General features: G+C 42.8%; 1 protein-coding gene across 1 annotated transcript in view; it reads right to left on the bottom strand.

The window, feature by feature from the left end:
* The window catches only part of LOC122810551 (major histocompatibility complex class I-related gene protein-like), a gene marked incomplete in the record, with an annotated part of 1,143,023 nt that overhangs the window by 998,953 nt on the left and 117,013 nt on the right, over nucleotides 1-27,057 (bottom strand). Inside the window, 1 exon segment of the mRNA XM_044082133.1 lies at nucleotides 21,526-21,798. Within this exon segment, the coding sequence (XP_043938068.1) occupies nucleotides 21,526-21,798 (273 nt within the window).

Consider the following 27,057-nt stretch of genomic DNA (forward strand, 5'->3'; position numbering starts at 1 on the left):
ATTTAGCCTCTGGTTCACATCAAATCATGGCCAAACACTGTGGATACTTTAGGGACAGAGGACAGTCCAAAGGAAAAGAGCCTGGAATTGGTAATGACTCTCTCCTACCCATTTAAGTCTTAAATAGGCCTATAGTCCTTGTTCATTTTCCAGGAATAGAAAATGTATCCTCGTTGGTTTTGTGGGGGGTCCTCGATGGCTGTTTCTGGAAAAGATTTGCAACCTTTATCAATGCCATTCTCTTCTAAGTGGGGGAAGCATTAGAAAGTGGAAGGGAGTTCAACAGGGAAGGAGTAAATGAAAGGGAGAAAACAGACTCTGGATGTTATATCTAAAATCTAGCCAACAACTGTGATGGCCTCTCACACTGACAGACTTAAGAACAGATGACCCCTGTTTGCCTCCAGAATGCGACAGCTACGCAATGTCTCAGGGAGACTGATGCTGCCCTCAAAACTCAGAGATGATGAAAACTCCTGATGAGTATGAGAATTCACAATGTTCAGACAACATCCTCCATGGAACACACAACCACAACCACACTGGTTCCCTCCTAATTGTTGATTGTGTACTGATGCAGACTAATTTGCATTTTATAGAACAAGCAATGAGGATCCATGCTGGCAGCTGATAAGGTTTTTCCTTTCTTTTTGCTGTCTTCTAGTTTAATTTTTAGTTTACAACCTGAAAGGGTCACAGACATTCAAGTGGGCTATTAGAAAACCACACCTTGAAAGTCTTCTGAATGTCTGTAAGGCGGAGCAAGGTTCAATTGCGTACAGTTACTTTGGTGACCACCAACTTTTGCTACGCCATCTACCACATTATAAGCAGGCTCAGAGAAAGAGAGAGACAGAGACTATTCAAGGTAGACAGGGTTAATGTCTAAGTGATGAACTTATACAAAGGTCCAAGTCAGACACTATCTCCAACGTGTTGGCCGTATCATCTAGGATAGTACACCAGAGCATTAGCATGTGGGCCTGTAACTCAGCATCCTGAATTAAAAGGTGGGGAACACACAGATCTGCTTCTGAAAGGTGTCCATCTCCCTCAGCTACTTATGCGAGTGGATATATATCGCTGGGCTCTGTTAGATGCAGGTCCTCTTCAGGGCTGCCTCAGTAGAATCTACTGCAGGGTTCCTTATCTAACAATCCATGTCCTTAAGAGTTACTGGGGGATCCTATCTGGCCTCTTGGGAATGGCAGCCCTTACATTGGGTTCCTTTCATGCTTCTGCAGAGAGAAGTACCACCATGCCATCCATGAGAAGGACCACCCAAGAAGATAAGGGCAAAGAAATGAAGGCCTCCAGCAAAACTTTTTCCAGATTTTGCCCACAACTTCTTCCCTCCACATTATAACTTCCCCAAATTTGCAATCACTAGTGGTATCCATGTCTGACTCCTGAGACTTTGAAAGGAAGCTGATATTTTTTTCTTACTCCACTTCTTGATGCCTCCTCAGGAATGGTGAGAGGAGGACCACTCAAAGCATGAGAAAAGTGCAGACTCGGTGTATATTTTCTGTTGGAGGTCTACAGATCTTCTGCCCTGGTGTCTACAATATCTTGCAAACTCAACTGCAGAATGAAAATGGTGTCTGGGTAAGACCAGAAATGAAACAGGCATGGGGAGGTGGAGTCTTTGCAAGCCATGTTGAAATATCAGGGTCATTACTGCCTCAGATGTCTACATCAGCATTGAAGTCTTTGGCACCATGTGTTCAGTTCTGATGCAAGACAGCAGTCCTGACATGGGATACACTCAGAAGACCCAGTACTAATCTCGGTACCAACATCAACAATGATTTTCTCAGGCCCAAAGTCATGAATTCTGAAAACTTCAACCTTGACTTAAATATTAACAAGATCACTGCTGGTAACAATGTGCCCCCATTGAGACAGTTCCTATGCAGTTACTACCAAAGGCGTATAACTTATCCATCAGAGGTGAATGTGGCACCAACAAGAAAGGGACAAGCCTTTTTGGTGTTGGAGCATGTGGGAGTCTTGGTGGCTTCAATATTACTGGAATCAGAACTGAGCCCAACAAGGAGGCTAGCAGAGATGAGGGGACAATGACAATATCTCTATCTTGCCTGAAACTAAAGAGGAAAAGTATAAGACCCAAATCAATCCGCCATGGAAGCATGTTCCTTAAGAGGTTCAGCACACAATATCCATGTATCCATGAATGGATTTGTAGGAAGAATTATATGTTTATAAACATATATATTTTTATATATAAATATTCAGAAGACAATAAAGACTGGACAGAAGTGGGGTTGGAGAGATAAATCCACTTCTGAAAGGGAGGATATATACCTTTTTTCTGATACAATCTTACTTGTGTACCCTGGAAGGAAGAAATCCTACCTTTTGCACAGAAAGTTTTCAGACTTCTGCCTCAAAAGGTGACACTGTGTCCTCTATTCAGTGGACTTTGGCAGGGTCCTTAAAAGTGGAAGAGTCCCTTCTTTCACAAGGTATTTCCCTACACACTTTGTGCCCTGCCAGGAAGACCGTCTCCTTATCTCCACTAAGAAATAACTTTTTCAAAATAAAATGATTTCTTCTACCAAAGAGAATCCTCTTATTGAACTTCACACATACTCCACAGCTGTAATATGACAAGTACCCAAACAAGAAACCCACTTTAAGTACCAATCCTAGACAGGCAATTTGTACCTGCAGAATTCACACTCTTTAAAATATTCAAGTCTTATCCTTGAGATGAAACTAAGCAGATACTAAGAAAGAGAAAGCACAGTAACTTGACCTTTCGATAAAATGTAAAGCAGAATACACAAACAAATGGGGCAACACAGCCTTTGACCTTTAGACAATGTTATAATCCAACAAATTAGAATTTTTTATCTTAAGCACGGGTAAATCAAATGTCTATCAAGGGCAAAAGAGAAAATGGGCATGAAAACACAGCTCAGAGAAGGAATCTACAAAAATAAAGATTACACCAAAAAAGCAGTCACCTACAAACAAATTTCCCTCAACGTGGAAGCAATCTAAGCAAATAATCTAAGAACTGACAAAAAGCTAAAAGAGAGGCATAGGGACATTTTATCTTGCCAGTGCAATGAGCAGCAAATAAGATCTGAAAGAAAATGTTGGTGTGCATGGAGAAATGGATAAAGGGGAATAGACGACGCCTTCTGTATTTTTAATTCCTCTCTCCATCAGATGACCATCGGTTGTCTTACTCCTTCTCCCATGACACCTACCTCTTCTTCCTATTACCTTGATAGGATGGAAGGGGACTGGGGACAACTGCTTACCCCTTGTATTACCTCCTGGCTGAAGCAGTCACTGGTGGACTCGGGACAGGTAACAGATCACATAACTGCTAGTAGTGTCATACTACCTGATCAGATATCAGGACATTTTCCCTACACCCCAGCCCCCATTTGCTGACTGTCTGGATCTTCTTTCATCTTTAGCAGTGATTGTTGAAGACATAACCACCCAAGGTATTACAGCAGTCAAACCTCCTAGATCCACCTAGTTACCCAGCCTAGCAATTCCACCAGCACACTTCTGCACACTCCTAGGATAGGCATGCTATTCCCCTCTACCAGCTCATCAAGCCTCTGAGTAAGTAACTGAACTTTGCTCACCAGGACCTCAGTCAGGATGTTATCCCTTTGTGTCACCATAACAGACAGCTGTTTTTTTCATGTTACTTCCATATATTCACAAAAGTTTTTTTTTTGAATGCAATCAGACATATGTATATCATACTTTTATATACTTTGTCTTAGCCTGTCCACTCTCCATGCTGACAAAGGAAGCACAGTTATGTAAGAAAATTATCAAGTGTTGCAGTAGCCAAAACTATTTGGGTCTCACCCCAGTGACAGGACAGTGTTCAAAACCTATGAGCACCTTCCACACACTAACTTATCAAGAGTTTGAGGCAGCTCTAATATAATGATAGAAAAGTTGATTTAGTCAGAGCTTTTTTGCCAAGAAAAAAATGAAGGCAAGAGCTATGAAAGGATAATGCTAGGAAACATACCCGGCAGTGATTTATATATAAAAGGGACTATACAACCACACCCTGGCAATACAAAAGGAGAACAGCCAACATAAGGGGACTGGAGGGAGGGGCAGATCTTCTTAAAACACCTACTGTTATGGTAAGTTTAGTTACATAACTGTACCTGGTTCAACATTTAGATCACTGCTGCAGTAGCCTAAGCTATCTGGGTCAATTACAATAGCTCTGAAACAAAGAAAGAAGGAGGAAAAATAAATGAATCATCAAGAAGCCTCAGGAAAATGTTCCTAGCAAAGCCTGGACCTGCAAAAGGAATACAGTTTGTGTGACTTGTAGAAGTATGTATAGAGGATCAAGCATAAAGAGTAAAATAAAAGGCAAGAACATGAGACAGCCATCCAGAGAAAGTCTGCTTTTTAACACTGGTCATCCTATCCTCTTGTTTTCATAAAAGGCAAACAGCTGATCAGTTTTCCTGAAGAACTGAATTTTGTCTAGGTAGTATCTGAGCTGCCTGCCTATGCAGAGCATGAATAATATTTTCTCCTTTGTTCTTTGGTTCATGGAAGAAGACAATGTGATTGACAGTCTTACTTAAGGTGAAATAAAGGATAGTCCTCAAAGAAGAAATGTCCTTGTGAAAAAAATGGTAGGGTTGACTTACTATAAGAGCTTGTAACTCAGATACTCACCTAACAGAAGTCAGAGCAATGAGTGAAACAGTCTCCCTGTTAAAAATCTCAATTCAGACTGATGAACTTGTTCAAATGGCAAAGGGGTAAGCTTTTCTAGCACAGTTAAGATCCCAAGGAGGAGCTACCTGCTTTTTAATGGATGGAAATGCAACACTACTATTTAACATGAAGATGGCTAGGAGGGGGGGGGGTCTAAGCATAACTCAGACAAGTAGTCACAGGCACATGTGCCTGAAGAGGGTCCTGGTCTTTGGACTGGCACCAACTAGAAAATCTTTTCCACTTGCACATATATGATCTTCTAATAACAGCTTTTTTTTTTGCATGCTTTAGACCCTGCTGCACTTCCACACACAAAAAAAAGTTGCCTAGAGGTATCACGATGCTATCACCTAGGCAGTTAGTCGAAGAGTTTTCAGGTTCAAGTCTATCAATTAACCTGGTCTTGTGTGAGCAAATTCAGTCTGTTGGAAAACCAGTGGTAATCACCCTTGACCCATCTTGAAATGAAGAGAGAACCACTTTTACCTGGGCCAAAAGTGAGTCATCACCACTACTATCGCCAACATCCTGGCAGACAGGTTCAGTGCAAACTTCACCCCCCTCTCACCCCCAGAAGGGCCCATAACCATACCAGAAGACTGTAGTGCCCCTGAAATCACAGACACTCAGGTTAAAAAGTACAGTTTTGTACCTACCATAAATGTAGATGTCCGATAGGTATGCATCTGCAGTCCTTACATATGGGTTGTCCTGCCTCAGGCAGCCCTTCGGTCGGCCGGATTCCAAAGTCTGGGTCCGGCGTCGGCTGAAGTCGCCCTTTCCCCGACGTCAGAGCGTCTGGGGTATAAAAGCGTCAGCCGATGCCATCTTCCTCAGTTTTTCTTGCCCCAGATGTCAGGTGCCCTCTAAGGAAGGCTAAATTTGGAGAGATGCAAAAAATTCCAAACATACACAGTAATATAAAAACAAATACACCATAACAGATAACCCCAGCTAGCTAAAAAAGAGGGATTAGTACCCAAGAAATACCACAGAGGGGTAGGCGGGAGGGAAAACCTGACTGCAGATGCATACTTATCGGACATCTACATTTATGGTAGGTACAAAACTGTACTATGTCCTTCAAGGATGCATCTGCAGTCCTTACATATGGGTAGAATACCATAGCCAAGCTGGGGGAGGTAGGACCTAAGACAAGGATGGTGTAGCTAAAATGCCCTGCAGGACTGCCGTAGCAAAGCCTGCTCTGGATCTGGAATATAAAGGTAAGTTGTAATGCCTGGAAAATGTATGCACGGAGCTCCATGTAGCAGCTTCTAAAATGTCCTTCGTAGCCACCCCTCTTAAGAAGGCTGTGGAGGTGGCTGTAGCTCTGGTGGAATGAGGTCTAATGTTAACTGGCACAGTTTTTCCATGGAAGGAATAACAAAATCGAATGCAATTTCCTATCCATTTTGAAATTGTCTGTTTGGAAATTGCTTTTCCTTGTACACCAGCAGCATATGCTACAAAGAGTTGGTCAGTTTTTCTGTAAGTCTTAGTTCTGTCCAAGTAGTAACGCAACTGTCTGTGAATGTCCAGGGTATGCAAAAGTTTCTCTCCTTTGTTTTGTGGATTTTGGAAGAAGGTAGGCAGGTGAATAGCTTGGTTCAGTGAAACCCTGGATACCACCTTTGGCATGAATGAAGGATTGGTTCTCAATGAGACTCTGTCCTGATGGAAAATAAGAAATGGTTGTACTGCCATGAAGGCCTGTAGCTCAGATACTCTTCTTGCTGAGGTTATGGCCAGAAGGAAGGCAGTCTTCCAAGACAGGAACTGTAGTTCTGAAGATGCTGCTGGTTCAAAAGGAGGTAGAGTTAACTTTTCCAACATGAAGTTAAGGTCCCACGCAGGCACTGGTGGTTTCCTTGGAGGGTTGATGTTTTTAATTCCTCTTAGAAACTGCCTTAGCAGAGGATGAGAAAATACCGGTGGATCAGTGTTGTACTGTGCTGAAATTGCTGAAGCATGAATTAGTAAGAAAGGCCATTATGGAGCATTTCTGCTAAGTATTCCAGGATTTGTGCAATGCTCATCACTGTCAGATCTTGGCCCTTTGTGGTGTTCCAAGTGTAAAATCTTTTCCATTTTGCTGAATATGCCTTTCTTGTGGAAGGTTGCCGAGCTTCCATGATGATATCCTTTACTCTCTTGGATAGTTTATCCTGGCGATGAGTCAAGGTATTTTCCAGGCTGTCAACTGCAATGTTTTTAGGCTGGGGTGCAGAGTTTTGTAGTTGTGCTGTGTCAGAAGAAGTGGCCATTGAGGTGGAGGCCACGGTTTTGTGTGTGACATGCTCCTCAACAGTGGGTACCAGTGCTGTCTTGGCCAGTCCGGAGCTATCAGAATCACCTTTGGCTGTTCTGTCCTGATCTTCAGAAGGACCTTGGTCATTAATGGAAGAGGAGGGAATGCATATACTGTTAGAGTATTCCAGCTGAAAGAGAGAGCGTCCACTTTCCATGCTTGTGTGTGTTATGTCCTTGTGCAGAATTTCTTCAGTTGATGGTTGTGGTGAGAGGCAAAAAGATCTATGTCCGGCCTCCCCCATGATTGTGTTATCTGAAGGAAGATGTCTGGATGCAGCATCCATTCGTGCGGATCCATGGTATTTCTGCTTAGGCTGTCTGCCAGTACATTGTCTTTTCCTGGCACAAACTGGGATTGCAGTTCTATATTGAGTTTTAGGGAAAGTTCCCAAAGATTCATCGCCAGCCTGCAGAGAGGGTAAGAATGGGTATCTCCTTGCTTGTTTATGTACCACATAACTGTGGTATTGTCTGTCCTTATTAGCAGGTGGCCTTGATGCAGGAAGGGTTTGAAGGTCTCGATTGAGTGTATCACTGCCAGCATTTCCTTTTGGTTTATGTGCAGGTGCAATTCTTTTTGTGACCATAGACCTTGAATGCATCTGCCCTCCATATGTGCTCCCCATCCATGGTCTGAGGCAACTGTTGTAATTGTTTGGCTGATAATTGGTTTACTGAAGGGCAGACCCATGTTTGACTGGCTTGCATGAGCCCACCACAGAAATTCCTTTTGAAGGCATGGGATGAGTGGGATCAAAACTTCTAGGCTGTGACTGTGCTGAGACCATAGACTCCTTAGGTACCACTGTAGTTTTCTCATATGCAGCCTTGCTTGCGGGATCAGAAGAATGCAAGATGCCATGAAACCCAGGGGCTGCAGGATTTTCCTTGCAGAGAGCTGGGTTTGTTTTGTCAGATTCCTGAAGTAATTCGGTAGTTGTTCTTGTTTTTCTTCTGTGAGAAAAAACATTTGGGTGGTTGTATCAAGTATTGCACCCAGAAACGTTATTCTTTGGGATGGAACAAGTCTTGATTTGTGAATGTTGACTGTGTATCCCAAGGCCTGAAGTAGGCGGATGGCATAATTCAAGTGTTTTACCACAGTTTGTTGGCTGTCCGCTTGTATTAGGCAGTCGTCCAGGTATGGGTATATTTGAATCCCCTGAAGTCTGCAGTGTGCAATTACTGATGCCAGGCATTTCGTGAATACTCTGGGTGCAGTAGATAAGCCAAAGGGCAATGCTGAGAATTGATAATGCTCTGAACCTGCAAGAAATCTGAGGTGTCGTCTGCAACTTTGTCTGATAGGGACATGCAGGTATGCCTCCTTGAGGTCTAGAGATACCAGCCAGGACCCCTTGCCCAACATGGGAAGGAGTTGCTGTAAGGTCAGCATTTTGAATTTTGGCACAATGAGATAAGTATTCAGTGCGGACAAGTCCAGAATATGCCTCCATTGTTTTTCTTTTCTTGGAACAAGGAATAGTCTGGAATAAAATCCTTGGCCTTGTTCTGTGAGAGGAACCTTTTCTATAGCTTTCATTTGCAGTAGGTTGGAAATTTGTTTGAAAGCCTCTGCCCTTTGATTCGGAGGCAGGTTTGGCATGCCTTTTCTTTTTGGTAATGTATGAAAATGGAATCTGTATCCTTTGTCTATTATTTGCAATGTCCATTTGTCCCTTGTAATACTGTGCCAGTTTTTTGAGAATAAAGATAGCTTTCCACCCAAAGGTGCTTCCAATTGAGCCCTGGTTGGCGGGGTCAAGGTAAAGTCATTGAGTTTGTCCCTGTGCAGCTGTTGTAGGTCCTGCACTACCTCTCTGATTAGGAGGCTGCCATTGACGTCCTCTGTAGGAGCCTCTAGCTTGCCCTCTACCTCTGGCACGCCTATTCTTGCCTCTTTGAAATCTGTCTGTGTCCGGAAAGGACCAATTCTTAGAAGGCCAATTTCTGCTGAATCTTGGTGGTTGGACCTGGAGAAAATCTTTGACTGTTTGTACAGATTTAGCCTTTTCCTCAAATTTCTTTAAGACCTCCTGAGCCGTGGAACCAAATAACTTTTGCTTTTCCAGTGGCGCATCCAGAAGCTTTGCTTTAACATGATCTGGCAGGGTTTGTTCCTTCAGCCAAGCATGCCTACGTATGACTTCACCTGTCATTGCTGACCTACATGAAGCTTCCAATGCATCATAACCACACTGCAAGAAATGGTTGCTAACCTGCTGGGAGTTATGTACCAGATCCTGAAGTGCCTTGCGATCTAGGGGTTCAGGTGAGGACAGTTTTTTATGCAATTCATCTAACAAATACTCTTGGTACTGTATCATATGGAATTGACAATTTAATGCCCTCATAGAAAGAGTGGAAGAAGTATACACTTTTTTAGCCCATCTCTCTAAAGCCCTGGACTCCCTTTCAGAAGGAAGTGGATTTTTTGTAGTGGTGGTAGCAACCCCCTTAGGGCCCTGGGAAATTGTTTCTGGGTCAGCAGAGTGGCCCTTGTAAAGGAAATTATGTGATTCCAGGACCCTGTAGTACCTATCGGGCTTGACAGGAGCCGGAGGAAGGGAGTCAGGGGAAATGCTAGACTCAGAGTACACATCATCAATGACATTCAAAACAGGAGGAAAAGCCAAAGGTCAATGCTGAGGTAAATGCAAGAAAGTCCTTAATCTCTTCCTGGAATCAGAGAATTCCTGGCCCTGCCATTTAAAATGCTCTCTCATGGAGTGAAGGGTCTCCCCAAAGGACAACTCCTCCGGAGGGGAGGCCGAGGGAATAGATTTCCTCTGCATCAGAGTCCTCGTAGGCTGGAAAGGCCTCCTCCTGGTAGTCTGATACTGCAGAGTCATCAGAGGCCTCATCAGAAGACTGGGGGTCTGTGTGCTCAACCCTGGGCCTTTTTTCTAGAGGAGGATGAGAGCCCCTGTCCGGATGTGGCTGAGAGCCCCTAATTAAGGAAATAAGGTCCTCAGCTAAAGTTAAGATCTGTGAACCGGTAGAGGATCCCTGAAGAATAGCCTTGGGAGGCAGAGATTTTGGCTGTTTAGCAGCTTTAGCCCGTGTGAATGCCTTTATGGACATGGATGCAGGAGGCCTGGCTGCTCCACGTGCTGGCGTAGTTTTATCTAGAGAAATGGTGTCGGATGTTTCCGGAGCACCGGTTTCAGAAGGGAATTCTATAACCGACTCAGAGGAGGCCTTCAGGGCCGAGGTTGTCGGTTGTGCGGTTTCGACTGTCGGAAGTACCAAGGACTCGGTTTCAGCCGAAACCGAGACACTCGCGGTAGGCCTAGGTGTGGTTTCGGCCGAAACCACGGTCCGCGTGTGTCGGTCCTTGTCCTTCCATTTTTTGGGTAAAAGAGAAATTGGAATCTCCGACGGCATCTTGTAACAATAACTAGCCCCAAAAAATTCCTCTGCAAACTCCGCCCGACACCTAAGAGTGCGTCGATTGAAGGAAGCACAGGCTGTACAGGCCGAGACGTCGTGGTCTGGGCCTAGGCAGGGGAGGCAGTAAGAATGGAAATCCTTATGAGGTATTTGTTTCCCACAAGTTAAGCAATTATTAACTTTAAGCGTTTGATCTGACATCGGCTGAGGCAAGAAAGAGTCCCCACTTAGCTTTTGAAGTCTTAGGTAGCTGAAGATACAGGAGCTGGCCGATCGGCACTTGCGAACTGCTTCTGCTTCGGGCACCACGCGGCAAGAAAGACTGGGGAAGATGGCGTCGGCTGACGCTTTTATACCCCAGACGCTCTGCCGTCGGGGAAAGGGCGACATCAGCCGACGCCGGACCCAGACTTTGGAATCCGGCCGACCGAAGGGCTGCCTGAAGCAGGACAACCCATATGTAAGGACTGCAGATGCATCCTTGAAGGACATCAACCCTCTCCAAAGCCAAAAACACAGCATCAATGGGACCAGACGGTGTCCCAGGCTGCGTCCTACAAGAGCTCAAAGATGAACTAACCCCTCACCTAAACACACTGTTCAAACTCAGCCTCTCCGCACGCTATGTGCCCATAGAGTGGCGCACAGCAACAGTTATTCCGCTCCACAAAGGTGGAGCCACAACAGACCCTGGGAACTATCGCCCTATAAGCCTGACTAGCTTGGTCTGCAAGGCTAAGGAGCGCATCATCATGGATCTCATTAACAGAGACATTGGGAACCTCCAAACACTGGACCCTACCCAGTTTGGCTTTGTTAAGGGCAGATCATGCCTCCTAAACCTGGTGGACTTCTTTGAGACAGTTACCAAGGCTATAGATGAAGGAAAGGTGGTCCAAGCAGCCTACCTAGACCTCATAAAGGCCTTCAACACCATTCCCCATTATGGTATTATAGACAAGCTCACCAGCCTGAACATAAACCCATACGTCACGAGATGGGTTGCCAACTGGCTCACAGACAGAACCCACATGATAAGAGTTGCAGGAGATATGTCTGACTCTAAATCAGTTACAAGTGGCATTCCCCAGGGCTCAGTCCTAGGACCCCTCCTGTTTGGCATATGCTTCTCAGAGGTACAGGCAAGCACAGGAGGACTATGGCTGACCAAGTTCGCAGACAACTGCAAACTAGGGGCTATAACTGACTCTCCGGCTGACACAGACATCCTCCAAAAGGGTCTCACTGAGACACATACCCAGTATCAAAACCATGGCCTCAAGCTGAATGCCAAAATGTGCATAGTCATCCCCTTTGGAAAAAAACAAAGTACCCACAAACTACCACATAGGTGGTACCCCCCCCCCAAATACAGAAGACATAATAAGGGATCTGGGGACTCAAGTCGATAGTAATCTCTCCTTTGATAATCACATTGCCAAGGTGGTTAGAAAATCTTTCTATGTGGCCCACCTAATCACAAAAGGGTTTGCATCCAGATCAAAAGAGGTCATTGTGCCCCTCAACACATCACTCATCAGACCCATCATAGAGTACAATGCCCCATTTGGGATGTACCTTACAAGACACCTGCAACAGCTGAAAAGACCATAGAAGTACCTCACCAAGAGTATCACTTGCCTCAAACAGATGCCCTATGCAACTTGACTGAAGAAACTCTAGCTGTACTCAGTTGCATACCGCCTAGTCAGTGATGATCTCTGCCTGACATACAAGGCCATGTCCAAACCAGAATTGATGGATATGCTCCACCTAAAGAAAACCATATCCCCTCGAACCACACACTCTATAGAGATCTAAATCTCACCACAACAATAAATAGGACATGCTGGAGGGATAGATTCCTATCCCAGAGACTTCCCATGCTCTGGAACTAGATTCCAATCTACATTAGGCAGAGCTCCTCACTAACACTCTCCAAAAGAAACCTTGACGAGTGTATGGGAAACAGAAAGTTTACCCCAGGGATCACTTCAGTGGCTCTGCTGGACAGAGGCACAGGGAACTAATCTACAGGAGTGGTGAAAGCCAACACATTCCGGCTTGGCTTATAAATGCCTTTGGGCAGATAGCCTAGTACCTACCTATGAACCTATGAACTTTTGGGAAGTCATTATGGATCCTCAGAAGAAATCTGGATATCAGTGAAAAGGGTGGAAAAGCATATTGGAACATTCCCGTCCATTAGAAATAAACTAAGTCTGCCTTCCAAACTTGTCTACTCAAAGTCCTGCAACAGAACTTTTAGTTTGTTCTGAGAGTAGACAAACATATCGATTTGTGGTGTTTCCACAACTGTATCAATTCTTGCACAACTCCAGGATGAAGTTTCCATTTATGAGGGTCTGTCCTGATCCTGCTTAGCTTGTCTGCAAACAAGTTTTGCTCTAATGTAATGTAAGAATTCTGTAGTCAGACTCACTGCATCAGTGGTGTTGTCCAAGTACACTGCAGTGGTCCTGGGGCCCAGAGAAGATTTGAGGCTTCCAAAGCATTAATCATTGCCAGCACCTCTCTGACTTGTATTTTCTTCAGTCTTTCAGTGTTCTACAGAGTTGACACTTTCACCTCTTTGAAAACCACTCCACAACAGATCTGATGCATCTGTCACAGGGTCAGAAGGGAGAATGGGAGACATGGATTGCAAGAGATCTAGTCTGCCCACCAGAGGATTTCCCTTTTTGCAAGTCTAAGAAAAGGGATCTGAAAAGATAAAGTGTTAAGATGCTAAGTCCAGACTGACCCGAAGTACCACTGAATTTTTCCTCATGTGGAGTATGGTCAGGAGAAGGACCCAAAATCTGAGAAATTCCCTTGCAGATGCTTGGCTTTAAATGCAAAAACTCAGGAAGAACTGTTGAAGCATCTCTGCCCTGTCTGTCGGAAAAACGACTATTTCTGAGACAGAATCTAACAGATAACTCAGAAATATGATCATGTACGAAGTCATGACAAAAGATTTTTTGAAAGTTGATTTGAAAAGACAGACCAACTAGAACATGCTGAACAATGTTAAAAAACTCTTAGCAGATAAAAACTGAGTGTGAAAATATAAGACAATCATCCAAACATGGAAAAAATGTGAATGCCTTGAAGTCTGCAATAAGCAATTAATGGGGTCAGACACTCTGAGAATACCCTAAGAGCAGTGGAGAGTCTGAAGGCTGAGAAAGAGAACTGATAACGTAAAACACATCTGAACTGCTTGCAATTGGAATGTGAAGGTAATCATACTTAAAGTCTAGCTTTACCATGACAGAAGGGAGAAGTGGTAAAAGGGACTGAAGGGAGAGTATTTTAAACTTAGGAATCCTGACAAAAAGGTTTAGAAAGGAAAGGAAACATCCAACACAGACCTCAAGAATCCTTCCCTCACTGGTACCAGAAAAATCACTGAATAAAAGCCTTTGCTCATCGGGCAGGGAGGCACTGGTTCTATTACTCTATGTGCAAGCATGTGAGGCAGAATGAGAGGAAGCAAGAAAGCTTGGTTCAATGAGCAATGAGGAATTCCCTGAGAGAAAGCGAGGGATTCCCACTGCCAAGCATATCCCTGGCAAATTAGACTGAAAACCAACTGATCTGTCACAATCTGGTGCCACAAGGGAAGATGAAGCCTCAGAGAGAGGGAAAGGTTACCAGAGGGAGGGAAGGAGGTCCTGAACAGGCAGACAGTGATGCTGAATGGAAGGACTGTCCTTGACTGTTAGATGCTTTACCTTTCTATTTGGATCCTCCCTACTACTGCTTTTAAAACTGTTTTATAGCTCCTTTCAGCTTAAACTGCATATTAAAAAAGAAGCTAAGGAAAACAGGAACATTTTAATTATCTTAAAAATAGAGGGTTGAAAAACAGAACAATATTAGTCACCCACTGAATCAGCATCCCTCTTTCATACTTTGTCAGCACCTCATCTGCAGAGCAGCCAAACAGAACTTCCTTGTCTAAGGGACAATTTCACATTTCAATTTTAACATCTTTAGGAAAGTTTTGAGAACAAAGCCAAGTTAATCTTCTCACTGCTGACCCACAAGCAGGCGAAGTATCAGCAGCATCAGAAAAGTGCTATTGGCTACCACCGCTGTCCATGGGCCCTGGACAATAATGAGACAGGATAACTATCGGGTGCGCCAGTCCTAGATCCCAGTACCAGGGTAATACTCACGCGATGACTCAGAATAAATGAATAGTCTTTCAATACTGGCAGTATGATCTATACAATGGAAACAAAAAGGCCATAAACAAAACCACCCAAACACACCCACCCCCTAAACCAAAACAATAAGGCGGGGGACCAAAAAACATAAACTCACCTACACAACACAATGTAAACATAGAACATACAGATTGCAATCGCGTACATCCCACGCCATTGCGTCTTATGGTATTGGGAAAAAATTACTGGTAGGTTCCAGTCACAATGCTGCAGAATCTGAATGCCCAGAGTATATGGTAAAGGTAAGGGAGGCTAAACCATTCCTGCAGTCCCCAGTCCTATAAACATGTACAAGCAAAGCAGAGGTGCAAGGCTGGCAAATCATAAAGAAGCAGGAGCTGATAACATGATGGGTAATAAAAGTGCCAAAAAAACCAAAAGTAGAGACCAAGTAGGAAGGTAGGTATGCCAAGCCCTTATGTAGCTGACTCCTTGGCAGTAGCCCTCCTAAATAAATGGCCACCACCCCTGGAAAAAAGCTGTTGATGATGGGAATAACAAGCAGCAATGAAAAAATGCCAAAACAGCTGGAGAAGCCAAGGTCCTAACACCCACAATAAAAAATGCTCTGCAAACAAATAATTGCCTGGACACACAACTGCTTTAAAAGCCTAAAATCCTAATCCTTTTCAACTAAAAACACTGCCTAAAAATGACTAAAAAGTGCAAAAGAGTTCCCTTCAAATTTAGGATCCTGGATAAACGCAGGTAGAATAAATAGTCCAAAATAGAATCACTAAAACAATGAAAAAAGGCATAGCAAAGGTTTAAATGGGCTGCTCGGTAAAACCCCTAAAAAAATCAAAGGCTCAACTAAAGAAAGGCCTCCTAACTCAGAAACTGCCAATCATCAACGCAATTGCACAAAAAGCAGTAAGGTTGTAGAGTAGAGTTTCTCCAACAGTAGCTGAAAGGCCTGCAAGCATAGAGAGTAAGTTTCTCCAACACAAAATTGAGGTCCAAAGTAGGAAAGGGCTCTAAAAACAAAGGGTCTAAATCTTACCCCCCAAGAAATTTGCATGAGCAAAAATTCTGCTGGCATTGATCTTAATGGATCAGAAAAATAACTTGTTGCATAATTGAACAACAGAATGGAAGAAGAGCCCAAACCTTTGTCACTCAAAATTACGCAGCAAAAAAGAGCCAATAAAAAATTAACTCCTTCTTCTTCAAATTGCAGCCCAAGATAAAAAAGTCTCTTCTTCACATATTTTTCATGTGAAACTTTGTTGATACTCAGGTCTTCTGGCTTTAAAAATTCTTATGCAATCTCTGAAGATGAAGCTTGCTGACATTAAACTCTTAATGTCTATAAGACAATCTGCAACCTATGTGGGAAACAATGACAAGCTGCAGACGCTTCAGAATATGGAGACAACAAATGTGGGGGCAAAGGGTAAAGACCATGAGACCAGAATCAAGAAATCCTTGAATATCAGTGTGGTCTGCCCTTGCCAACACATTTAAAACAAGAGCAGGAAGACTTTGTCTGCCTGGGCAAAAGAAGCGAATCTGGAAGAAGGAGAGGCAGAATCATGAAGCATGACATAATACGAACTTAGACATTTCTGAAAGAAAAGAGCAGTTGAGAAGCGCAAACTTTCAAAGCAGATCTTTGAAACTTGGCTGCTGGTGGTTGAGTTTCCAAATATCACAGTGGACATCCAGAGGACACTACACTTGGAATTTTATAACACTCCAAACAGACCTCTGTCCATGATTAGACCCACATCATACAAGGAGGAAAAAGGATTTGTGCCCAATCTCCAAAAGGGATCCAAGAGTTAGTTGTAAGCTTAGATAACTCTCCATAAAATGTACCACATGACGCACAAGTTGAATGTTAGAATCAACACCTGCCCTGGAAGAAGTAGACAGTTTGTTTGTTGCTGTTAACTGTACCAACCTGTGACTGGAACTTGAAAATGATTAATCTGTGGTGATGCTAACATCTCCTTCTTTCATCACTGATATGAAGATGCTGTAGTCTCTGGCAGCAAGCTTCTGAATTCCACTTTCACTTTAGATGAGCCTCCCTGAAGCAATGTCTGAGGCATCTGTCGTTAGGAATTTGATTCTGTATGGCCCGGTCACAGGAGTGAGCAGAATTTTAGGTGATCTTGATGAGCTCTGAAGCAAAATTCCTTAATGCAATGTCAGCACATTTTGAGATATTCATGTCAAATCCTGGCAGTGCTGTGTCCGCAGGCCAATGAGAGGCCAGCTTCTATCACATAGTTGGCTTACAAGAACTGTGTCCATACTCTGTGCATTGAGAGCTAAGGTGCCTCAGAAAAGCAACTGGAACAGCCCTTTTGAAGAGCTAGTTGGAACTTAAACTGGAATTCCCTGTTGTTTGTCCGGGTTTTGAAAGATCATGTTTGTGGAAGTAACTGGCTGGACAAAGCATTTGTGAGCCCAGGTACTAAGACTCTTCTTCTTATTTTATTCACAGAATACCCCAGGCATCTTAGCACTGCTATGACATAATCCAAATACCTTTTATTTTTCCTTTTCTGATTTGAGAAAGTTTCTAGCGCCCAAGTTTAGAGATGGTTGAATTCCTTTGTGAATGAAGTAAGCTAGATTGATGTTTCAGCCCTTTTGTGAGATAGTAGATAATATTTAGAGCAAGAACCACTACTTTGCAGAACTCTGTTAAATGAGCCATGCATCTTAACTCGCAGATGCTTAGTAACTACCAGAAAGAATTTCCAGCAAAGAGGTACTTGACAGAATCTAAAGCAGCCATCAGAATATCCCAGATTGAGAAGCTGTTTAAAACAATTTTCATCGCCAACTTGTTGAACTAAAGAATGTCCAGAGCCAACTAGAGGATAGATAAATCCAAACCAGGTCTCTTTCCTTCTAGGAAAGTAGGGTTGGCTGCTCGATTGGTCTCCTTTCTCCCAGAGGCTTTCTGCACAGGAAGAATGCAATGGAAGCTATCTTGAGGCCAGAGCTCTTGTGAATACCTTGCTGAAGGAGTCCTATGTAGAGGAGGAATGTCAAGCATTTGGAGGAAAGGATGTCCGTAGAGGAAAAATGCCCCTGTAAGGAAAAAAGGGTTGTAGTGGAACCCATTTTCGCTGGGGAATTACATCCCACCCAGATCTAAAGATAAATCTTTCCTAATGAGCAGCTGAAAAGCTTTGGTATGAGCACTGACCCTGCAGGTAGGTGGCCCACCTGGGGAGACTGACCAGGAGCTCAAAAGAAAGCCTGAGCAGGGCCCCCCCCCCCTCACTGGACCTAAGCCTAGACCTAGATCCCCCTAGGCCGAGCTCTAGAGCAGCTCCAGGCCTCCCAATCCTAACTAAACTGGAATCATTCCCAGAGCAAATAATTCAGTTTGCATAGACTTTTCTGCACCTGCTTTTCTTTTAACACTGCACCTGCAAAAATAACCACACAACACATCAGACTGTAAAGGAGCATCCAAGGCTTTAAAATGCAACACATCAGACTGTAACACATCATCCAACACTTTGTCATTATGAAGAACAGACTCCAGTGGCAGCTCAACCTGAAGAGGCTCTCACAGCCACAAAAACCGAAGAACAGAGAGAAGAAGAGGCCACCTGGAAGAGGCCTGCACAGCATCAAAAAAACATTACATGAATTTGTCTGCACCTGCAGACAGAATACCTTAACTCTTTAACTAGCCTACCTTAGATTCTTCCATCCACCTTTAGATTTCAACTGTGACAGAAGATCAGACTGATATTTTAACATGAATGACTTGATCACCATGGCTAAAGTGGAAGAAGTATCTCTATTCAAAAGTCTCTATTTTCAACCCTGAGCTCTTTATGCCTTTAGACTGAGGAGGGAACAAGCAACAGGGCCCCTAGGACTTTAAAAGATACTTATGAGACTCAGAGACCCCTTACCTAACTAAAACAGGCACCCTATCTTCTTACATTCAATCTCCCTATAAGGATAACGGCTATCAACTTAAAAGGGGCAAAAGGCAAGGATTCTAGGAAGCATTCAAAAACAAACTTGGTAAATCACCACATTCAAAACAGAGCTAAAAGAAATCTAGGCCTTAAAATAAAACAATTTTTATCTGGCCTTCCTGCTTGGCCTTCCATTTAAAATGAGGGCCCAATCTGAATGCATGAAAGTGAAAAGAAAAGAAAATGAAAGAATCTGAAGGAGCAGAATCAGAAGGATCAGAATGCAGGGATCAGAAATCAGTCTTCAGCCGAAGACTCTCAAACCTCAGCCCTAACTCAACTCTCAAGCCCAGGTTCCACTGAAAACTCAAACTGGGGTTCCAGCCATCTTCCTTAGGGGGCATAAGGCCCAGATCCCTGCCATCAATAGCTTCTGCCATTTTAGCACTGAACTTCTAGGCAAAAACCTGACCCAGCTACAAGAACAAACAGGAAGAAACTAACCACACCTGGGAACTGAGGGAAGAAGCTAGAAGGAGGCCAGAGAAGCCAACCACAGGAGGGAGCCCTCAGCCTGGCCTACTTCCCTGAGCGTCTTCCTGCTTCCTTCCAGGAGACATCCTGTAACTCATCAGTAATCTCTAAAAACCCCCTCTAAAGCAACCGCCCCAGGGTAAACCCTCCACCCCTAGGAAGGCCGGTTTGTCGACCCCTTTTTTGCTGTTTTGTCCTGTTGTTTTTTTTAGCGCCGGGCGGCGCGAGCATGAGCGGCATTTTATAGTTACAACAGTCCCCAAACACTAAACCTGGAAGAGCTCAGTACTAAAATCTTTTAGTGCTTAAATCTAGCACAAGCCGAGCTCAACCTGCTCGCACAAGGGGCCCACAAAGTACATAATATACTATGGGTATGTATATCATACTGAGGTATCTGTTTTTCAAGAAGTTATCAATTTTTTACTTTTTTCTGAATCTTTGCTAAATACAAAAAAAAAAAAAAAATTAATAATCCCCACCAGAAGGGTAGCCAACTTAATTCAAACTCTGACTTCAAAAACTTTCACGCAAAAAACGCTAAACTTGCAAAATCAACCTGCCTTCACCATCGAAGACTGAGGATATGATGTCGATATGAGCGTCGTGCATTAGTACCCTGACGCATCGACGTCAAGCGCGCTCCGCGCCTGACCGACCCATACCACATACTTTTCGGCCGACTGGACAGCGGACTACCCCAATAGTTAGGACTGCAGCAATGTGGAATGAAGAACATCACACTAAACCATGCTTGGTAACACTGGAAGCTGATGTCAAAGAGATATTCAAAGAAATTTTAATCTCATAAAAAGAAAGGTTAACTATTCACTTTTGCATGTTCTCAAAAGATAAAAGTAAAAACTGTAACACATGAGTTTGACAGTTTTAAATCCTGAAAGTTAATGTAGCGGAAGAACACACTTTCTTCCCTAAGTTGTCAAAAGCTTTCCCATCCTTGTCAGAGGCAATAGGGTTCCAGCAGTAATCTGTTAAACAGCAGTAGTTTTAGATAGACTCAGACTGAGGAGCCCTGTATTACCAGTCAGACTTCCTGGTGGCAGGAGGATGGCTGTCAGGTAACAGCATTGAGAAAAACATTCTTTAAAGCAGGTAATAGGACTAGCTGCAAATATAGGTATGCCCAGCGGTGACAAATCATACTCCATTTTTTGTGAAATAGTAATTTCATTCTGCACCCACTGATAAATTTCTTTCATCTTTAAATTAAGTCTCAGGAAAAATAAAACCTGTTAGACAGAAATTTGAAACCATAATTTCCCCAGAATCAGAATGTTCAGACTGCGAAGAAACTCCTGAAGTACCAACATCCCCCTGCAAGGTCTGCACTTCTCAAGTCAGAAAGTGAGGGAACGCTTTTTCTGGTATTTCACGAGGCACTGGCAGGCAAAGAAAAAGCAGAATGAGCTCCTTAGCAAATCTCAGCAAATCTTCCCTGTCCACAAAAATAGGATAGGAAAAGACAAGATTTTCTCACTTTTCATTTCAAACTTCCTGGAAAATAACTGGCACATGGTAGGCAAACTCATCCAAGAGTCAGGGTATTTAGTAAAGCTGAGTGAAGGGACCTTCACCTGCCTCTGCCCCTGAAAGCAACAAGAGTGGTTCTCCCTTGCCAACCAAGTGCTTCATTGCAGCCACAGAGGACTTGGCTATCTCCTGGTCTTTGATGCTTGTAGGTGCAACACCAGAGGGACTGGGGGAAAAAGATGAGTGCCCTCACAAGCACAATATCCTGTCCCAAAAAGAAACCTACACAATCTGTAGGAAAATTCTGTCAAAAATAGATTTTTTTTTCACACAAAATGTTCCTAAGAGCATTTACATACAAACTCTCTTGAAAATGCAATGACAGTCCGTAAAAACATTCAGTTTTCTAGCAAACACCACATTTTAATCAGAAAAACACAAGTTTTCTTCAGATAGAAAATTTTAGTGGAAATTTTCATCAAAGGGGACTTACCTGCCCTGCCTTGAAGGACCGCTAGCTGACCAGTAGTTCTACAGAACCCACCAAAGGATAGTATTTGAGTTACAAAACATTTCTGGCTAAATTGGCACTCTGCCTTCATACTGGAGCTCCCTCAAACTCCTGATAGCTGCAGCACTTGGAAGTAACTTTAAGCTTTGAAAGCTGGCCAGTCACTAGAGTAAGTACCTAACAGATTAGGCTACTGCAACAGTGATGTAAATATTGAACATCTAGACAAACTGTTAAACTTAACAACAGAAAATGGAAATTAAATAGTGAACTTACATCTGGCATCATAAAAGGCAATGGATGCATTTTTTCAAGAGCAAGCCAATTTCTTTACAACATATCTAAAGTAAGCAGTCTCAAGAAATTGCTCAAAAGTACCATCCCTTACCTTTCTTCTCTAGTTTTCCATTGCTAAAGCGTAAAAAGTTCTGCAACCACTCAATACATTCTTGTTCAAGATATCTTTTCGTGTACTGATTCAGATTTTTTTCTTCATCCCATTTTTCTCTAGTCTGTTGGGCAGCTTTATTCACTGCAATCCAACTGAGACTTTCTTTGTCAAAAGAAAGGAAATCTTCCCCATCATAAGCATACTGATCAATGCCAATCTTAATCCCGTCAGTCAAACTACATCCATGTACCCACTGGAGAGTATGATAACCTAAAAGAAAAAAAACAATTAGTGAGTTGCATGGTAACATTTTTCCTATACCCTGTAACAAAAATCATAAACCGCAGCATTTTTACTGTAGTCTAACAAAAATTATATTAATCATTCTTTTTGATACTGATGCAGATGAAAAAAAAATTCAAAATTCCATGCCCAAAACTGATACAATAGCAAGCTGAAATAAAAATAAGGCCATATCCAAACTAACAGCTGTCACTTGAATGATCCTGGTTCAAAAGTGAAAGTGGTCTACACATACACACAACTCAGTTCTGTCCTTCATTAGTGTATCCAGCATATACCAATAGACAAAAGTCTGGTCGCCCAGACTTTCTTCTACCAATATACACTATGGAGATTCCAGTTTTCTTCTGTTTTTATTAAAAAAAAAAAAAAAAAAAAAACTTACATAATCGGACACTTCAGAAGTACAACAGAAAAAGTGCAAAGAAAATACAAGGATAATGAGGTATATTATGCAAAACTAGGGAAACATTCTTGATTATCCTTGTATTTTCTATACCTTGTCTCTGTCATAAGTCTGAACGGTTCCAGATTTCAATTTTTTTTTTTAATTAAAAAAAAATAAGCAATGGAGATTTCCCTTTCTCTGCTGCTTCCTTTTTTCAGCACTGATGTACTGCATTAGCATGGGAATATAAGTCCCATATGCATGCACAATACATCAAGAAAGCCCCACGATACCAGGGAAAAACACAGAAGAGCACCACAGTGCCATTACACAAGGACATTATTTAAGAAAAGTAACTTTTTTCTTAAAAAATATCATTGTATAATAGCAATAACCCATGGCTAGGTGTGGGTAATTCTGTATTTACCCATGGTTGGCTTTGTTTGGTCACTCAGACTTCATCCTCGTGACTAAACTACACCAACCCTTGGCAAATCCAGCATTATCCACACCCAGCCATGGGTTATTGCTATAATGTACATACTTTTATACCACACCAGTAACTACACTACCATGGCTGTTCACAGTCAAAAAAAGACTGAAAAATGATAAATGACAGTACAAGAAACACTACACACAGCATTTGGTTTATTATTGAGAACAAAAAGTTTTTAATGTTCTGACCAGCACTCTAACCTTCTAAATGATGTCAAAATGTTTCTCTCTCATTTCATACAAAATCCTTTTATAATTAGCCAATCTTTTCCTCTCCAAATATGCAGAAAACAATTAAATTACATGCCTTAATGCAAAGTTTAGAGCAACAAGTAGCACAAAACAATTTTATTTACTATATGCAGTGTTATGGGATATATTACTCTGATACACCTCTCTTTTATTTTAAGAACTTTCCTCAAGAAGTTATTCTACATCTGCTACTTTGCTGCTGCATCATACCACCACCACGTATGTATCATCAGTATCAACTGCCTTTTTAGGAAATGCATCTTATAGGGTAACAGTTTCTAATTGTCTACATTTTCATTTAGACCAAGTGTGAAAGCATACGCATCTTTGATACATGAACTGCTTTTTTGTAATCTATCAAAATCGACTTACTCTTCTTTGAATGTTCATATTTGCTCAAGGATCATACAAGAACAGTAACTTTGCCTCAACATTTTATAGCGAAATACTTTCCTACAGTCTTAGATACCCCTTGCTTACATATGTAATTAACAGCATCTTTAAATGTGCTTATGTAGAATATTAAGCAGCTGTACCAACATAAATAAAGTACAGTTTTGTACCTACCATAAATGTAGAACAGGATAGCATCTGCAGTCCTAACAAATGGGTTGTCCTGTCGTCAGGCAGCCCTTCGGTCGGCCGGATTCCAAAGTCTGGGTCTGGCCTCGGCTGGTGTCGCACTTCACCCGACGTCATCTCTGCTGGTCTTCGGGTATAAAGGCATCAGCCGACGCCATTTTCCTCAGTGTTTCTTGCCCCAGATGCCAGTTGCCCTCTTGGAAAGCTAAATTTTGGATAAATGCCAATGTTTCCAAAAAGTAGAAGGCAAACACAAAAATAAGCATGTATGTACATATATACAAACAAATACACCATAAGAGATCCCCCCCAGCTAGCTATTAGGAGGGTAAATACCCTAGGAGTACCACAGAGGGAAGGAGGGTGGTAATCCTGACTGCAGATGCTATCCTGTTCGGACATCTACATTTATGGTAGGTACAAAACTGTACTATGTCCTTCAAGGATGCATCTGCAGTCCTAACAAATGGGTAGAATACCATAGCCAAACTAGGGGAGGAGGAAATAGAATTATGGTGTAGTTAGGATCCCTTGCAGTACAGCAGTGGCAAACCCTGCTCGGGATCTAGAGTATAGAGGTAAGTTATAATGCTTGGCAAATGTATGCACGGAGGTCCAAGTAGCCGCCTCAATAATTTCCTTGGTAGCCACTCCTCGTAAGAAAGCTGTGGTAGTGGCTGTAGCCCTTGTAGAGTGAGGTCTTATGTTCTGTGGAATTGGTTTTCCATGGTAGGAGTAACAGAATCTTATGCAATTTCCTATCCACTTGGAGATTGTCTGTTTGTAAATTGCTTTTCCTTCCCTTCCTGTTGCATAGGCTACTAGAAGTTGGTCAGTTTTTCTATTGCCCTTGGTTCTGTCCAGGTAGTAGCGCAACTGTCTATGTACATCCAAGATATGCAGCAGTCTTTCCCTCCTGTTCTGTGGATTGGGAAAGAAGGTAGGTAGGTGGATTGCCTGGTTTAGAGACACTCTGGATACCACCTTAGGCATAAATGTAGGATTAGTTCTCATGGATACTCTATCTTGATGGAAGATTAGGAAGGGTTGTACTGCCATTAAGGCCTGTAGTTCCGAAACCCTTCTTGCTGAAGTAATTGCCAGTAGGAAAGCAGTTTTCCAGGATAGGTGTTGAAGATCTGCTGTTGCTGCTGGTTCGAATGGAGGGAGTGTCAATTTTTCTAGCACAAAGTTCAAGTCCCATGCTGGTAATGGTGGTTTCCTAGGAGGTTTTACATTCTTGATTCCTCTGAGGAACTGCCTGAGTAGAGGATGTGAGAAGACAGGGGATCAAGCTGTATTCTGCAGAAATAGCTGATGCATGTATCTTGATGGAGGAATAGGACAGGCCTGTATGGAGAAGCTCTGCCAAATACTCCAGGATGTTGGCAATATCTATCTTTGACACATCTTTTCCTCTTTCAGTGCTCCAAATGACAAACCTTTTCCATTTTCCTGCATAGTTCCTTCTTGTCGAAGGTCTGCGGGCCTCCAGGATAATGTCTTTAACCCTTTGGGATAAATCTGGGTTAGTTGCTGTTATGTAATGTTCCAGGCAGTCAGTTGCAGAGTTTTTAGATTTGGATGCATGATGTTGTAGTTGTTCTGAGTTAACATCAAAGGCATCAGGGGTAGTGTCCACGTTCTGCCCCGAGACATGCTCCTCAGCAATGGATACCAGTGTTGTCTTGGCCAATTTGGAGCTATCAGAATTATCCTTGGACGCTCCTCTTTGATTTTCAGTAGTACCTTGTGCATCAAAGGAAGAGGTGGAAATGCATATGTTGTCAGGCCTTTCCAACTGAAGGATAGAGAGTCCACCTTCCATGCAAGTGGGTGGTATGTCCTTGTGCAGAATTTCTTGAGCTGGTGATTGAGTGGGGATGCAAATAGGTCTATTTGTGGCATTCCCCATTTCTGTGTGATGGCCTTGAAGATGTCCGGGTGTAGCATCCATTCGTGAGCATCCGAGGTTGTTCTGCTTAACATGTCTGCTAGGATGTTTTCTTTTCCCGGTACAAATATTGCCTGCAACTGAATGTTGTAGCTCAGAGCCATATTCCATAGGTCCAGAGTCATTCGGCATAGGGGGTATGAATGAGTGCCTCCCTGCTTGTTGATGTACCACATGACTGTGGTGTTGTCTGTCCTTATCATCAAATGGCCTTCTTTGAGGAATGGTCTGAAATTCTGGATTGCTAGTTTTACTGCCAGCATTTCTTTTTGATTTATGTGCAGGTGCAGTTGATCTGGGGTCCATAATCCTTGTATGCATTTGTCTAGCATGTGGGCCCCCAACCTAGGTCTGAGGCGTCCGTTGTGATGGTTTGGCTTGCTTGAAAGTTGTGGAAGGGCAAGCCTGGGTTTGACTGGCATGCTTGAGCCCACCATAGGAACTCTTGTTTCAGGCATGGGATTAGTGGTATTTCGGTTTCTAAGCTGTGCCTGTGTTGAGACCATAAATTCTTTAGGTACCACTGTAGTTTTCTCATATGCAGTCTGGCATGGGGACCAGGATTATGCATGATGCCATGAAGCCCAAGGCCTGCAGTACTTTCCTTGCTGTTAGTTTGTTCTGCTTTGTTAATGCCAAGAAGTAAAGAGGAGTTGTTCTTGTTTTTCTGCAGTTAGGAATGCCATCTGTTTTACTGTGTCCAATTCTGCACTCAAGAATGTTCTTGTTTGGGATGGTATTAGTCTTGACTTTTTAAATTGACTGTGTATCCCAGGGCTTGTAGTAAGCAAATGACTCTTTGTAAGTCTTTTGTCAGCTTGCTTTTGTTGTCCGCTTGTATCAGGCAGTCGTCCAGGTATGGATAAATTTGGATTCCTGTAGCCTGCAATGAGCGATTACTGATGCCAGGCATTTTGTGAATACTCTGCGCAGTAGATAAGCCAAAGGGCAATGCTGAGAATTGATAATGCTCTGATCCTGCAAGAAATCTGAGGTATCTTCTGCAATTTGGTCGTATGGGGACGTCCAGGTATGCCTCCTTGAGATCTAGAGTTACCAGCCAACACTCCTTGCCCAGCATGGGAAGAAGTTGCTGTAAGGTCAGCATTTTGAATTTTGGTACAATGATGAATGTGTTTAAGGCGGACAGGTCGAGAATAGGTCTCCAACTTTTCTCTTTTCTTGGTACTAGGAAGAGTCTGGAGTAGAATCCTTTGCCATGTTCTGATGGTGGTACTCTTTCCACAGCTCTCATTTTTGTTAATTGAGCTATCTGCTTTAGAGCTTCTGTTTTCTGATTTGGAGGTAGGTTTGGCATTCCTCCTTTTACTGGTAATGTGTGGAAATGAAACCTGTAGCCTTGGTCTATAGTCTGCAAAATCCACTTGTCTTTTGTGATATAGTGCCAATTTTTTGAAAATAAGGCTAACTTTCCGCCTAAGGGTGCTGCTATTTGTTCCCTGGTAGGCGGTGTCAGAGCCAAGTCACTGTGATTGTCCTGTTGCAGTGGCAGTGGTTGTGTCTGTGCCTCGCTGGTTATTGCCTTGCCACTGGC

Source organism: Protopterus annectens, chromosome 9.part0, assembly GCF_019279795.1.
Source record: "Protopterus annectens isolate FY-2018-M chromosome 9.part0, PAN1.0, whole genome shotgun sequence".
NCBI classification, from domain to species: domain Eukaryota; kingdom Metazoa; phylum Chordata; order Ceratodontiformes; family Protopteridae; genus Protopterus; species Protopterus annectens.